The following is a 17,295-nucleotide window of genomic DNA, read 5'->3' as shown; positions in this document are numbered from 1 at the left end:
ACCCCTAAAATCATTTACACTTTAATAAATGACAGCTTTAAAAGTCACATTCATTTAAAAGGGACTCTAGTTGGGAGCAATACATAACAAGATCCATCAGAATTTCCAATAGGATCTCCATGAACCTGCTCTGCTCCTGGATGTTTTTCTGAACTTTTTTTTTTTTTTTTTTGCAAATTAGAAACAGGAAAAAATGAGGAAGCATAAGTGAGAACAACCTGCAAACATTTATTCAGATTTTAAGTCAAGAATTTTAATGGCTTATTGTTATCCAACAGAGCTGATTTTTAAAATTATTGAAAGCATACCTTCACTTTTTAAAAATAAATCTGTATGTGCAGTTTTTTAACCTTCAAATCAATGTCAGCATTCACTCTTTATACAAGTTTCAGCCTGGAGCAGATTTTAACGGCCAAATAGCTGAAATTAAAATTTTATAATGGAAATGCTGGTGGCTTTTGAACTCTTATAGTGCTATTTTAACCCTAGAGCTTTATTTGTGGTTAGCCTAATGCAATGCCTATATTCCATAAGGGTATAGAGTTTGGCACACACATATTTTGGGGAAACTGGAACACCAGGCTACTAATAAGTTTATATGGATGAGAAATGTATATGTCCAGAATATCAATTTCTTAACAAGACTTCATTCATGAATCATTTTCACATTAACTCCACATTTACAAAAAAATTTGGACAGCTTTGCTTTTATATATGTCTTCCTCAAATATGTTCCTCTTAGTACATTTTAGAAGCTATTTATGCTAGTGCAGGAACTCTCCAATATAATCAAGACCTGAATCTCAAGCACAGAGCAATTTCTGAATCTGAGAACTGAAAAATGTCAAAAAAAGTTGTAATCATCAAACATGTATGGAAGTTTGATACTTCTTAGTAACAGACCAAGTTGAAAAGGTATCTATACCAGACTTCAATGCAAGGTCCTACATCAGAATAGTTGTCTTGTCTAAGCAAGAAAAGTGATATTTTGCTGTGATTCTTATAATCCCTTCCCATACTAATAAAACCAACCTTTCAACTAGGAAAAGAAAGGAAGTCACCTCTGACTGTAGGTGTGCAGAAAGTGCATAGAAGGCTATAATGAAATCCCTGGGCAATTCCCTCCACTGTAGGGCAGTTGTGCATTCGTAGCAGCCTATTCATTTGTTTTATTTCTATTCCGCCTTTCTCTCAGAGTGGGACCCAAGGTGTCTTCCAAAAACCCTATGAGCTGGCCTGACAGTGTCAAGTAAAATAATGGACAACGAAGTTGTTGGGAGGGAATAATCATCTTGTCTTTTGCTCATGGTCATGAAGAAAATGTTTTACAAGAGCATGAACTAAATGGGGGAGCACGGGATGCACACCGTAATTTAAATAATTTAAATAAATGAATACAGATTTCTTTGATGTTATCAGTCTATATATCCTGATACATCAGAACTATAGAGTTTCAAAAAGATTGACCCAATTTGAAATTGCTATATCCCTGCAATCACAAACTGCCCATGAATGAAATTCTTACCACTAGAAAGGATGGGGCATAGAGTTTCAAATGATTGCTGCCAAATGCCTCTCTTCCAAAAAAAAAAAAAAACAACCCCTAGCCACAGTCATTTGAATGATGGCAACCTAATAACGCAAGGTCTAATGAGATATTCTCAATATTCTCAATTATTTTTTAGATTTGTTTCTAGCTCAAAATGATTAGTAAAACTTGATAACCTGATAACTCATTAAACTATTCATAATTTTTTGTGTAGTGGTACCATGTTGCCATCATAAAATATACTGATTTGAAATAGGGTCTACTCCGTAACTAACAAGGCAATCTGGAAGCAAATAACAAGAACATGACAGAGGCTGTCTTCCCCACTTTGTTCCAAGCATAGGATAATCAGAGATTGTATATCTCTATACAGTGTTCCCTCACTACTTCGCGGTTCACTTTTCGCGGATTCGCTGTTTTGTGGTTTTTCAATAAACTCTAAAAGACTATTATAAATCATAAAAAATACAATTTATAGCCTAAGGAAGAGAGGAAGGAGAAACCAAAGGGAGAAAAAAGAAGCCCAAGCAACAAAAGGAAGAGAAGGAGATTTTTCAACGATTGGTTGATAAAGACTTAAAATTGCGTATAACTACTAAAATAATGTATAAATATTAAAGTAAATATAGTGTCCCTTCTTCGCGGATTTTCACTTATTGCGGGTGGTCCTGGAACCTAACCTCAGCGATAAGTGAGGGAACACTGAACACAGAAGTTGTATTTGGCCATAGTAGTTAATAGTAGTTGATAACCTTATCCTCCAAAAATTTTGTTAATACTTTTTAACCAATCTAAACTTGAAAACCTTGAAACACTTTCACATGTTGTTGGTGGTAGTGTTTTAAAACTAAATACCACCCTTCAAGATTAGAATTTCTTGCTCAAAATGAATTAAGTTATCAGATATTTTAGAAATTAATGGAGCCACAAAGAAAATGGCCTTGTTCATGCCCTTAGGACAAATGTTGCTGAAGTAATATATGGCCCTGCATACTTTGCTAATAAGTCTTCTTTCCAGAAAAAAGAACACTGTTTTAAAAACCCAGACAGCTTTATGAGGTGAAGCAGGTATAGCTGGAAGATGTATGCACATACTTATTTGGCAAATACATCAGCGGTACTTTAGCACGTTCAGAACAACCTTACCTTGTTTTGTTGTTCTTGTTTTTAAATCCATTACCACAGAAAGCTGAAAAAAATATGACCTGGTCTTCCAGTAAATAGCTATAATTTTTGTTTCCATATTGTAACAAAAATGTCCTATATGTTCTTAAATGTTATGTTTTCTCTTAAGCTGGCATGCAGCACTTAGCATTATTGTACTAATAGCAAGAAAATGTAAATAAATTTTAAGACAGACTTTTCATTTCAGTTTGGAGAACTGAAAATATGAAATGTGAAAATATTTATTTGCAAGCTAATGAAATAAATGAAATACTAAAATTATTCTTTATTTCAGTATAAGTTTAGCCAAGTTTCAGTGATTCTCTCCAAATACGATAGTGAGAATGCTATTAATAGAAAAACAGATATATGCATGCACAAAGTCTTCAATGGATACACTCCACTATCTATATACTTAAAATCATGCCACAAATATCATTCTCTTCCCTTCACATGTAGGCATGCCTTTTAATACTGATATGAATGTGCATCCATACGAGAATATCACATATGTAGTATTTTGTCTGATAAATATTTTTGCCATGAATGAACTTCTTCTGCACATAGTTTTGCCATTTTAAAGCTTTACCTTTATGTATTAGGATAGTAAAAAGATGATGGACTTATTATCTCTTCTGCTAATTTACTTAAGCGATTCAATTAAGTGATGAAATTTCAACATATGTATAAAATCAAATGTACCATTTGTCATTATTATATGAAAAGTCATGTCGTAGATGCTCCAAAAAACCCCCTTGTGCTTATAGTATGAAAAAGGACCATATTAAATATTTTTCTCACTTAACAATACAGTAATACGCAAAACACAAATAAACAGAGATGTGACAGACTTTTCAGATAATATTGGCCTGTGTATGATTAATCCTCAGATTTTGGACCAATCCCTTGTTCTCTGGGAAAGCAGATGCAGAAGCATGCTTTGCCTATCAGAAAGCTGCCCAGTACAACCACTGAAAGCTTCACCATCACCGCTGCATTCATTTAGACAGCCATTGTCATGATGGATCTTAAGCCAGTCACCCAACACAATTCCCCAAATGAGCCTGGAGCTGAGAAATATCCCTTGTGCTAGCATAATAAATTTCCTTCCACTTGGGTCAGTGAAGGGAGGAGAGATAAAAAGAGGAAAACATTATTCACATAAGTTGTCCGGGCTTTGTGTACAGAGAAGCAGATGCCTACATATTCCTTATCATTCCTATAACCTAAAGAAGGTTTCCTAGCACCACTGAATGGAGCTGGTCATTCTTTTTACTAGCTTTGGGAATAAACTGACATTTACTTATTAACTTACTTACTTAACTGACCTTAATTCCAGCAGAAAAGAGTAAGATATGTGCTTCATATGACTTCTGTCTTATTTTGGGCCCCAGTTGTGCAATAGTATAAACCAAGATTTCTAATAATCCAATCTGATCAACATACCATAGAAATTGCTCCGTCCTATAAAGAACCGTACAACTTCAAGATAACACAGGGAGAAATGCTTTTTTAATTCAGTCCCAAAAACCTCAGGTCCCTTTTCATTCATGCTTATTAATAAATCAAAGAAACTGGTTAACTTTGTAATTTGATTAAAGATGGGATGATTTCCTAAGCCATAAAACAACATTTCTGTCTTGCTGTAGGGATTCCAGTATTTGTTATGTGTTAGTTAAAAATGCATTTGGAATGTTTTTATATCAGCCTCCTTGCACATCTCATCTTTTTCTAAGAGTCTTGGACTATTAGACAGATAAAATAGATAGATGATAGATAGATATTAATATATGTAAATTTACATTTCTTCAAAGGTGCTATTAACCACATTCCTGAGTAAAGATTTAACCTAACTGGAGTTTAATGCACCCACCAGGACATTTACATAAGTTTTCAGGCATGCTGCTACTTGAGTGTTTTGGCCAACACATGTAAAATTGTATTCCTAAAGGAAATTCATACCCACTAACCCCAAACTTCAGTTTACATTATTCCAAATAATACTGTACTGGCCAAGGTCCAAAGGCCTGCTTAAGATCATACCAAATGACTTGTGCTACCTCAGTGGAATTTTTGACTTCAGTCTTTTAACAATGACATATAGCCACAGTTAGTACACCTCAATGCAAAGCAGTGTTTAAAGCTCTCTCTGTTTCAAAATGAGTCTTCCAAGTCTCACAGGATCTTGAGACCAGTTTTACCTTTTTAGGATCCTGCACCTATAACCAATGATGTCATGTGCTAGGACACACTGCACTAGCATTTTCAGAGTTACCACAAGGGCAGTGAATAAAACACTTTTTAACTGCAGAAGCTGTTGTGCAAACAGTTGTACAATAAATGATGTAATCACTTATTAAGTTAAATACAGTGAAGAGTTTGAAACAGAAATATACAGCTGGTCCTCTATATTTGCAGGTTTAATTTTTATGGATTTTATTATTTGCAGAGTTGATTAATATGTTCTCCCTATGAATCTTCTAGATCCTCCATCACAATTCTATTGTCAACTTCCAGCACCTGTTTGGACATAAAGATTCATAGAGAAATGTTCTCTCAATCAGGATAAAACTTTTGTTCTGACTAACAATATGATTAAAAAGGAAAGGTATTCTCACAGTTTTTAAAAATGTGGGTTTGGGGGGGGGAGGGGGTTGCTCCAATTTTGTCTGAGTCCTGTGAAAGTGGAGGGTCTATTATAGACTTCAATCCTGTAAATCTAGAAATAAGTCCCAGTGACTTCAATAGGGATTTCTTTAGAGTAGATATGTACACAATTATACTGTAATGCGTTAAAACATGAATAGAAGAATTCTACCTAAAACAATTATTTTGTTTCACACTCTGATAGGCACTTTGATGCTATTACTTAGGGCTACCTCATATGTTACAGAAAAGATTGGTCTCCAAATTACCCTAAGATATTTATCATGTTTTTGGCATCTGAAAGGAGGACTACTGCATGTAAACACATGGGGACCACATGCCCTGGAATTGATTGAGGGAAAAGCTTGACAGCTAACAGGATCTCTAACCTGATAAACACCAGCTGTCTCTGTATGTGGGCGCATTCCTGAGAAATATTCATTGCAAGAAAAAGGTGAGGCAGACCATCCTGTGATAACTAACTTAAATAAAAAGCAGTTTAGTCCTAATCTTAGCACCTATCTGATAAATCTGTTTGAAAGTATACCTCGGTTAATAAAATAGATGTGTTCGTGACTTTACTTCTTTAATAGAAACTTTGGTAGCAGAGGCATAAAATAACATGGAAATAATAGGGATAAGTTACATCACAAAAAGGAAAAAAGTACAGCATGCTCTAGCAAACTTTGTATTCAAAACTAATATGCACACATAACATGAAACAACTAGGATGTAAGTAAACAAAATACTTTGAATATCCTGGAGGCTACCTGAAAACTTCTCACAAAATGCATCCTAGGATGATTTTTCCTTTTTTCAGTATCCTCCAGTTTTCTTGATTTTCATTCTAGTGGCAATCTATCTATGCTTTTTCAACAGAAAGGGGAAGCTGGTGATGCTTTATCCTTTTAATTCTCTTTTGCTCTTTACACATGATCAGTAAGTGTTTCTGGAAGCAGATGTTTACCTCAAATGTTGTAACTAAGAATACACACCTACAGTACAACAGAATTCTATTTTCTCTAGGTTCAGCTTTATTGCATTATTTTTTTCTGAAGACATGCTGCTGAAATACAACACTTAAACTGTGTCTTCTCCAGTCCTATTTCACCATACTTCCATCGTCATGTGCAGGCCATGTTATTTCACCCACATCTGTGACTTTTAACTGATTGACCTTAAAAAGTTATTACATGGATTGCTGAAATGTGTGTGAAATATTTTTAAGTACTAACAATCTGTAAATGTTAATAATTATTTAGCAATATTCATATACATCTGGCACTTTCCTAGCATTCCCTATGCAACCATGAATATGTAATTAAAATATAACAGTAAAAGATCTCAAAAACAACATTCTAAATGACCACACTAAAAACATGAAGGCATGAGCAAGTAAGGCAGCCCCACAATGTTGACTACAGAAAGTGAGAAAATCTTAGTGGAACTTCTTATGTCCACAGCATATACAGAGCTCCGGTTGCAACCACTTGCCACAAAATAAATATAATTTATATAAAAGAAATTCAAGTGAGCACACTCAAAAGAGTAGACATTTACAGTCAGCAGCACTAATACATCTAGATTAATAAAGACTTCCGTATATACTCGAATATGAGCTGAGTTTTTCAGCCCTTTTTAGGGGCTGAGAAATTCCCCCTCTGCTATCACCCAATCTTTCGCCGCCCGGCCTTGTCTTCACCTCCACTGTCTCCTTGTCCGCTGCGAGACTGCTGCGGAAAGGAGAAAGGGAGGTCCACGTACGGCAAGACAAGCATGGAGGGAGGCGCGCGCCTCCATTTCCCCTTCTATCACCATGCAAGCACCCTCTGCTCTCCATGCAGCAACCCAGCAGGGATGCCATGTGAGACCAGAGAGGTTGTGCGCGCTGAGATAGAAGGAGAAATGGAGGGCCTTCCTTTCTCCTTTCCATGCACACCTCCCTCCATGCCTGTCTTGTCGTGTGTGGGGCTTCCTTTCTCCTTTTTTTGTGGCTCTCTACTTGCTGCCTGTCTGCCAGGTTTCTACCACTAGCGAGCGTCAGGCACCAGTGATGCTTGCAGTGGAAGTCCAGAAGACAGGAAGGCAGCAGGCACTCCATCACGTCACCGGGGCCAGGAAAGGAACTAAAGAAGCGAGAAAGGAAGGAGGAAAGAAGGGGTGAGAAACAGAGGGATGGAGGGAGGAAAGGAAGAAGGTAGGAAAGGGTTGAGGAAGAGGATGGAGGGAGGGAGGAAAGAAGTAAGAAGGAAGGAAGGAAGGAAGGAAGGAAGGAAGGAAGGAAGGAAGGAAGGAAGGAAGGGAGAAGGGAAGGAGGAAGGCAGAAGGTCCTTGTTCTAGATGATCCCTAGAGGTCCCTTCCAACTCTCTTACTATTACTAATATTAATATTACTAAGGCTGGATGGCCATCTCTTGGAGTTGCTTTGATTGTGCTTTCCCTGCATGAAGGCAGAATAAAGTCTGTGTGTGTCATATGTGCAATGGCATTGAATGTTTGCCAGTATATGTACATTGTCATCCGCCCTGAGTCCCCTTCCGGGGTGAGAAGGGCAGAATATAAATACTGTAAATAAATAAATAAATAAATAAATAAAGGAGGTTAGACTAGATGGTCCTTAGAGGTCCCTTCCAACTTTCTTACTATTACTAATATTAGTACAAACAAATTATTATTAGTATAATTATTATCATTATTAAGTTATTGTTGATACCATATTGTTTTTGTTGGCCCTCCTTTCCTACTTACAGAGCTAGTTTACTGTCTTTCTTTAAAATATGGTAAATATTCAAAAACATTAATTTACTGATGACTCAGTTAATGTAATTTTATTGGTATCTATTTTTATTTTTGAAATTTACCAGTAGCTGCTGAATTTCCTATCCCCAGCTTATACTCGAGTCAATAAGTTTCCCCAGTTTTTTGTGGTAAAATTAGGTGCCTCAGCTTATATTTGGGTCGGCTTATACTCAAGTATATATGGTATTTGGTTTTAAGGACTGCCATAATTATACAAATGATTAATATGGCATACATATGAAACCGTTCTTGTTCCCTATGATATGAAATTAACGAAGTTCAAAATACAATTTGCAGTTATTAGCACAATCTGCAATCCACAAGACTTCAGTTCACAGATGCACAATACCGTCAAGAGTATTTACACTAGACTACTGCATCCCCAATGAGGTATGTGTATCTTTCAAGTTCTAAAATGTGCCTTCCTAGAGGCACACCTATGTGACATTTTTCCAGTCTCCTTTAGTATTGCAGCCAATCCATCATGTATTCAAGTTTTCCCTATTCCTTTTCGAGATGCATTATTATTTTTTTTAAAAAAGATACTGCATATTTTTAACTGTAGCTCTTCATGTAATTACCTGGGAAATCACACAAATTGATTATCTGTGCCTGAGCAGGGTTTTGATGCCAACCCCTCCCACACGTAGTTGCCTCATGCCCTCTCTGCCTGCTTAATCTCTCAGTTCCATTGACACTGGAGCAGCAGCATCCAAAAACTAAGGAGAAACAGAGCATGAGGGAAAATGGGCAGGATTGTTTAAATACACAGAGTTCATTGAAAGAACTCAAGGCACATATATGCAATCTGTCCTTATTTATGATCTTTGTGATTTACACAAATGGGAGTTTAGCAAGCTACGAATCCAGGGGGAGAGAATGTCATGCTAAGTAGCAAAATGGCACTGTTCTTCCAAAACTGGTATCATCTCAGAACCATGCATGAGGGATGAATATCAAAAGCAGTAACCACAAAGCTGCTCTACAGACTTCAAGTGACACAACTTTGAGAAATGAAGCTAACGTACTAATTGCCTTCATACCATGGCTATGTACACAAACTGGAGGCTCCTTTTTGGCCAGTTCATAAACCCAACTGCGGGTCAAAACCACCAGCTGTGAAGAAACTGCCACTCCCCTTTTCTTTGAATAGCAAAGAGCTTCTGAAAAATATGTAATCCAATAGTTCTGTCCACATAAAAGGCTAGGGACCAACTGTCATAACCTTAGCCACATAATCAGAAGCTTAGTTTCCTTGAAGTAAAGTAGATAAAGCAACAGTCAAATCAGGAATAAATGGGCATTGGACTCAAATCAGATAACAACGTTGTTCATTGCAAAAGAGCCAAAACACTAAGGGTTTTATATCTTAAGATCTCAGAGGCTGCTTGGTTAACAAGTGTTTTTCAGTTAATCTCTGAGACCTGTGATACACTGCCCATTCCATCTAATGCTCTAAAAGTGTGGATATGTTTAACCCTTCTGTAGCATACCAATCTAACTATAGAAGGTCAAAAACCAGAAAACCAAATTAATGTCATAATGAAATATCAAACTGGAAAAAACATCTGGGATTCAAGAAAAGTTGGAAGTAAATAAGATTCAGAACAATTCATGTGATGCACTGCAATGACAGATAACAAGAAACTCAGGGTTTAGAAGAGAAGCAGGGGTATGTGGTACGAAAGTGTGGGCAGAGTTACTACCAAAAAACTCAAGATAATTGCTCTAAAAGTTTCCAAATAATACACTGCACAGGCACAGATAATGCATTTGTCTGAATCAGAGGGACCAAGTAGAAAAGCATTGGAATCCCTTGATGCAGACAGGCACGCACACACACATACACACACACACATATTTGAAATAGCTTTTAACTATTTTTAAAAACAAATATACAATAAATACATCATCAGTATTATCATGTTTTAGGTACTTTTAAAATTATTATTTTTATAATTAAATTATGTTTTGTACAGGTACACCATAAGGCAGAAAGTAACATGAAAAAATTAGGGATAGGTTCCTGCATCACAAAACACAAGAGCAACAGGACAAAAGATAAGCACATGTGAAATGAAACAATCAGTTCAAGTAAGCATTGCATAAGTAGAAAAAAAATCTGGAATTTTCCAGAGACCACTTCAATGGGTCTTCCAAAATGCATCCATTCATGATTGTTTTCTTTCATCAACTGGGTTGACTAGAGCGGAATCCTTCTCCTTCCCTGCTTAAGGTTTATTGCATTGTTTAACAACTAAAGTATACCGTTAATCTATTCAAATATATCTATGTACTATAGGTAAAGGTAAATGTTTTCCCCTGACATTAAGTCCAGTCATGTCTGACTCTGGAGGTTGGTGCTCATCTCCATTTCTAAGCCGAAGAGCCAGCGTTGTCCGTAGACATCTCCAAGGTCATGTGGCCGGCATGACTGCATGGAGCGCTGTTACCTTCCCGCCGGAGCAGTACCTATTAATCTACTCACGTTTGCATGTTTTCAAACTGCTAGGTTGGCAGAAGCTGGAGCTAACAGCGGCGCTCACTCCGCTCCCGGGATTTGAACCTGGGACCTTTCAGTCTGCAAGTTCAGCAGCTCAGCGCTTTAACACACTTCGCCATTGGGGCTCCTATCTATGTACTATACCTTTTCTTAAATTCAAACATTTGTGCACAGTTTGTCCAGGAAGTCTCCAGTACTGTCTAGTTAAATCATGCATAGTTATGTTCAGTTTAAGTTAGTCATATTTAGTCTGAACAAAATCAGTGTGACTGGAGTCAGCAATCACTAACTTGTCCATTGATTTCAACGGGACTAAGACATAACTTACTCTTGTTCTAACCATTAATGTTAAAACTGCATATTTTGTATCAGTCAGCAGATTCCAACTCTTATATCTATATATATAAAAGAGTGATGGCATCACGGCGACTCACAAAACAACAAAAGTACAGGCCCCGCAACCTCGAAATTTGACAACACAACCCATCATCCATGCCTCCAGGTTGATACAACAAAAAGAAAAGAAAAACAAAGTCCTAATTAGAGGGAGAGCAATAATTTTTTTTATCCAATTGCTGCCAGTTTAGAGGGCTAATCTCTGCCCACTTCGTCTTCTAGCAACCAACTCCTAGCAAGCCAAGGGACAGCCAGGGTTCAGTTAGGGGACAGGCAGACTTAGGCTATCTAATTTGCACTGGATTATATGACAGTGTAGACTCAAGGCCCTTCCACACAGCTATATAACCCATTTATAATCTTATATTATCTGCTTTGCACTGCATTATCTTGACTCCATACTGCCATATAATCCACTTCAGTGTGCATTTTATACAACTGTGAAGAAGGGTCCTCATATAATCCAGTTCTAAGCAGATAATATAAGATTATCAATAAACAGTAGAGCCTCACTTATCCAACATAAACAGGCCGGCAGGATAAGTGAATATGTTGGATAATAAGAAGGGATTCAGGAAAAGCCGATTAAACATCAAATTAGGTCATCGTTAAACAAATTAAGCACCAAAACATCATATTATACAACAAATTTGACAGAAAAGGTAGTTCCACGTGCAGTAATGCTATGTAGTAATTACAGTAGAGTCTCACTTATCCAACACTCGCTTATCCAATGTTCTGGATTATCCAATGCATTTTTGTAGTCAATGTTTTCAATATATCATATTTTGGTGCTAAATTCATAAATACAGTAATTACTACATAGCATTACTGTGCATTGAACTACGTTTTCTGCCAAATTTGTTGTCTAACATGATATTTTGGTGCTTCATTTGTAAAATCATAACCTAATTTGATGTTTAATAGGCTTTTCCTTAATGCCTCCTTATTATCCAACATATTTGCTTATCCAACATTCTGCCAGCCCGTTTATGTTGGATAAGTGAGACTCTACTGTACTGTATTTACAAATTTACCACTAAAATATCACAATGAATTTAAAACACTGACTACAAAAATATTGATTATGAAAAGGCAGACTGTGTTGGATAATCCAGAACATTGTATAAGTGAATGTTGGATGAGTGAGATTCTACTTTAATATGAAATAATTACTGGGATAGAATAATGTAGAACAATATAATCTCTAAAACCAGGACAGTAAATAAACAGGGGAATTCCACACAGGAAACAATCAGGGCCAGCTAACACCGCCCAACAAAGTATTCCCATCATCAAAGTCTGGCATTTTCTCAGTGCCACAGACAGTAGAAGCACATAAAATATCGCAAAAGACACCACTCTGAAAACAAGGGAATTCCAGACAGGAAAGAATCAGGGCCAGCTAACACCTCCCAACAAAAAATTCACTCAGGGAGGAAACAGATAGGCTTTAAAGCTGCAAGGTCATTACATCCTAATCATTTTTCCTAATTGCAGCATTCATACTTGCCTCCAACAGAAAAAAAACCAATCAGAAATATTGTATATTCACAACCTTTAGGAAATAATATCCCCTGATGGCACAGCATGTTAAAGCGCTGAGCTGCTGAACTTCTGGACCGAACTTCCGAAGTTTGAATTGGGGGAGCGGAGAGAGCCCCCACTGTTAGCCCCAGCTTCTGCCAACCCAGAAGTTCAAAAACATGCAAATGTGAGTGCATCAATAGGTACTGCTTCGGCAGGAAGGTAACGCCGCTCCATGCAGTCATCCCACATGACCTTGGAGGAGTCTACGGACAACGCCGGCTCTTCGGCTTAGAAATGGAGATGAGCACCAACCCCCAGAGTCAGACATGACTGGACTTAACGTCAGGGGAAAACGTTTACCCTTTACCTTAACTACCACCAATTCCTCAATACTTTATTCCCCATACCACTATACTTCGCCACAGCAATGCGTGGCCGGGCACAGCTAGTATTTAATAAAGAAAGAAAGGAGGAGAAGGGAGGGACATACCATGTTTCCCTGAAAATAAGACAGTGTCTTATATTAATTTTTGCTCCCAAAGATGCTCTAGGTCTTATTTTCAAGGGATGTCTTATTTTTCCATGAAGAAGAATTCACATTTATTGTTGAACAAAAAAAATGAACATTTATTATATACTGTACAGTAGTTGTCATTACAAACCAGCATAACCAGACAAACTGTGAATCCTATCAAGAATTTCTTGTTACAGTAGAGTCTCACTTATCCAAGCTAAACAGGCCGGCAGAAGCTTGGATAAGCGAATATCTTGGATAATAAGGAGGGATTAAGGAAAAGCCTATTAAACATCAAATTAGGTTATGATTTTACAAATTAAGCACCAAAACATCGTGTTATACAACAAATTTGTCAGAAAAAGTAGTTCAATACGCAGTAATGTTATGTTGTAATTACTGTATTTACGAATTTAGCACTAAAATATCATGATATATTGAAAACATTGACTACAAAAATGGCTTGGATTATCCAGAAGCTTGGATAAGCGAGGCTTGGATAAGTTAGACTCTACTGTATTACCATTATTTCCATGTACAACACTCTGGTACGTACATTTACCGATCTTGCATGCTCAGGTGTTCTATTCGGCGGGCATGCTTCCGAACAAAAACTTTGCTAGGTCTTACTTTCAGGAGAGGCCTTATATTTAGCAATTCAACAAAACCTCTACTAGGTCTTATTTTCTGGGGATGTCTTATTTTAGGGGAAACAGGGTAGTACTAGTAGTAGTATAGGGGAAAATGAAGAAAGGTTGTTTTCAAATGACAGAGGGCATGTAACATCCTTTACGGACTGGAATAAAATGCATAAATGTGACCGAAATAGAGAAGAGCCAACTGCACATTTTCCCTTTTGGTGAAAAATGGTACATATATTCCAAAAAGATTTCTGACTACATCAAACAAAAGTCATAGGCTTATGCTCTTCAGCTACTTTCTAAAGGAAAAGTGGCTCTATTACTGCAAATCGATTTAAACAATTCTCTTAGTCTTTCTAAACTAAATCAGAAACTGAAATTAAGAGGAGAAAGCCTAGGTAGTGTGTATATTAAATTACTAAGAATGCAAATGTATGCTGAATTGACCTGCGTATATTTCTGCAAACTATATATTCAGATTTCTAAATATAAACATGTTTTCTTTGTAAATAAACTGTTTTGTCTCTTGTGGTTAAAGAACTCTGGGGAAAATACATCCTGAACAGAGGATATTTACAATTGACAAGTTTATGTACTTTAATAAAAGAAAAGAAAACCTTGACGTTAATTCCTAACAATGCCACTTTTGTTTCTTTCATACTAGCCAATTATCTGAGTGGAGTAAACCATTTCTATAACACAATGTAATTTTCCAAAATGCCATAAGAACTTCCCATAATAAATTACATCAATATTCACAATTTAATTTAGATAATTTGGAAGACAAAGATAATTTTTCATGCCAAATAAATTATTATACTGTATTACTTACAAACATTCTCTCTTCCCTTCCCTGTCCATACAAACTTGCTTGTTAGCTTTAGCTTTTGTGCTACAACCACATTGAATCCAGGTGCAAAAGCTCAATTCACATGGAATGCAGTACACATAAAATTACTGCAGGTCTGGCTGCTAGTAAATCCCTGCTGTTACTCACCATTGGATGTTGTGCTAGAGGCAACAGCCTTCTCACTGACATCTGTTCGAGTTGAGCATTTCACTATGGGATTCTCAACTTTTTTCTTCTCACCCGCAGTAGAGCTATGGGACTGGGCTTCCATGATGACTTCTCATTACTTCAGCTCTCTCCACACTAATATCTGAAGAAAAGAGGCATAAACATTTTTTTAAAAGATAGGTGGAGGGAACCCAGAAAAAAAAAACTCTGCCACATTTCTCACTCAAAGAAAAATATACTCCACATTTTCATGACAAATCCATAAGCCATCTCACAAAGCCAAACAAAACAATTTGTAATTTTTCACTGCATGCCCCTCAAAACAGCTAAGAACAAACAGCCAATGAGATAGTTGAAGAGTGAGGCCAGCATGAAGTGTTAACAAAGTTAATTTGATTTATTTATTTTATTTACTTGTTTTGCTTCTACCTTGTCTTAATACCAACCCAAATACACACTGTGGATGAGAAAAGCAATTCTAAATTTATTTACGTCATAGCCATATGGCAGTAATACTGCTATTGTTAGCCATTTTAAGATCTCTGTAGAAAGTTCTGGCCCATGAATCAAAGACAAATGCTTTAGTCTAGTGATTCCCAAACTCAGGTCTTCTATGTGTTGTGCATTTCAGTTCCCAGATGAAGTCCAAGACCAGAGTTTGGGAAACACTGCTTTAAACCATCAGATAACTAGTCAGAGATTAAAAACTCTGCTCACATCTTGTTCTGCATCCACAACACTAAGTTACCTTTCTAGGACTCTGTGCTAATTCCTATAGTAAAAGTTAATGGAACATGAACAAATAAGTAATTTAAACACAAAGGTGTGACTTCCAAGTAGGGTGGATTCTTTCCTCCCCAAAGGTTCATAAGGGCAGATTGCTTACCTGTAACCATGTTTCTTTGAGTGGTACTCTGTGAATTCACACTAGTGGATATAACTGCGCCTGAGCAGGCTCCAACGGAAACTCTTCCAAGCTGAATGTTTTGAATTTTGACGGTAGCCCTTCCCCCCTCCCTGCAGGGCATAAAAGGTAGCCCTGGGTACATGCTCTCCGGTTCCTGCACCGCAAAGGCAACAAGAAAGGGAGAGGTTTTCAAGAGGGGAGAATGGGCAGAGTTGTGTGAATTCACAGAGTACCACTCGAAGAAACATGGTTACAGGCAAGCAACCTGTCCTTTTTCTACATGTACTCTGTGAATGCACAATAGTGGAGACTAGCAAGCTAAAGTCCAGGCTAGTGGGACATAGCAAACCCGACAACGAGTTTAGTGTCCAAACATATGATTTATTAAGGCACATATCAAAACAGTAGAAGTGCAAAACAAGAGCCCACATTAGTGGCCAAGTGCAACGTACATATTTTCAAGAGGTAGTGACCTAGGTACCGTGGCCACCTGGTACCAGGTAGGGAGGGAGTGTCTAATAACACTCATGAGGGTCTCAGCAACAGGAGGGTGTGAACAGCATCTCCGAGAAGGTAGAAGATGTATGACCACCTGGGAGGCACACCTTATGGAAGTGAACAACGAGAAAGGGGAAAAGTCTTGCTCTCTCCACTTTCTTTTCTTTTTTTAACAATAAACAATAAACATGTTGGACCTTTGAAATCTGAGTCTCTGGCTTTTCTTTTAGTAGTGGAGAAAAAGAGAGTATGGTCAGGCAAGGCAGGAGGAGAGGACTGATCTGCCAAAGGCAGAATCTCTATTGGCTCTAGAGTCTATCCTGTAGTGGGAGACAAAAGTCAAGGGAGTTGACCACATAGCAGCCTTGCAAATGGAGTCCAGAGGAATCCCCCTCAGAAATGCTGTTGATGTTGCCACAGCCCGTGTTGACCAAGGTTGGACCAAGGGAGGTTGGGGGGGGGGGGGGGCGAGCGAGCTGGTATGAGAGCTCCATCGCTGAAGCAATCCAATGAGAAAGTCTTTGGGATGAGATTGGGTTCCCCATCTTGTCTGAAGCATAGGACACAAAGACTCTGGGTCTTTCCGGTGTTTCTAGATCTGTCTCTGTAAAAGAGGAGAGCCCTCCTAACATCAAGGAGGTGCAGCCTTTTCTCCAAAAGAGACGATGGACTCTGAAAGAAGGAAGGGAGGACGATGTCCTGGTTTACGTGGAACGTGGAGACCACCTTAGATAAGAAGGTAATTTCCGTCCTGAGGACCGCTCAGCCATGGTGGAAACGGAGGTAGGGTTCATCAACCCTGAGGGCTGTCAACTCCGATGCCCTACGGGCTGAGGTGATGGCAACGAGGAAGGTCACTTTCCAAGAAAGGAACGCTAGCAGTTCAAATGGCGAAGCGGTGAGCTGGGTGAGGACGAGCTCGAGGCTCCATCCCAGCATCGGCAGTTGGACTGGCGGATGCAAGTTGGTGTATCCTTTTAGAAATGTCTTTATTAAGTGGTGGGAGAAGAGGGATGGGTGGTTATGCTGCTGGAAGGCCCACGATAACGCAGCCAGGTAAGACTTCATGGAGGCCAAGGATAGTTCTTCGTCAGCTAAGGTAAGTAAGAAGTCGAGCTGTCGGTACCGAG

The 17,295-nt window shown here is 38.0% G+C and overlaps 1 protein-coding gene across 3 annotated transcripts in view; it reads right to left on the bottom strand.

The window, feature by feature from the left end:
• The window catches only part of gli3 (GLI family zinc finger 3), a 297,548-nt gene that overhangs the window by 245,295 nt on the left and 34,958 nt on the right, over nucleotides 1-17,295 (bottom strand). For all 3 annotated transcript variants that reach the window (XM_008112874.3, XM_008112872.3, XM_008112873.3), the window contains exon 2: nucleotides 14,740-14,902. In XM_008112874.3, the coding sequence (XP_008111081.2) occupies nucleotides 14,740-14,863 (124 nt within the window). In that variant the 5' untranslated portion in view covers nucleotides 14,864-14,902. The remainder of the gene's footprint in view (nucleotides 1-14,739; nucleotides 14,903-17,295) is intronic.

Source organism: Anolis carolinensis, chromosome 6, assembly GCF_035594765.1.
Source record: "Anolis carolinensis isolate JA03-04 chromosome 6, rAnoCar3.1.pri, whole genome shotgun sequence".
NCBI classification, from domain to species: domain Eukaryota; kingdom Metazoa; phylum Chordata; class Lepidosauria; order Squamata; family Dactyloidae; genus Anolis; species Anolis carolinensis.
This window is presented reverse-complemented; position numbering and strand designations above follow the sequence as displayed.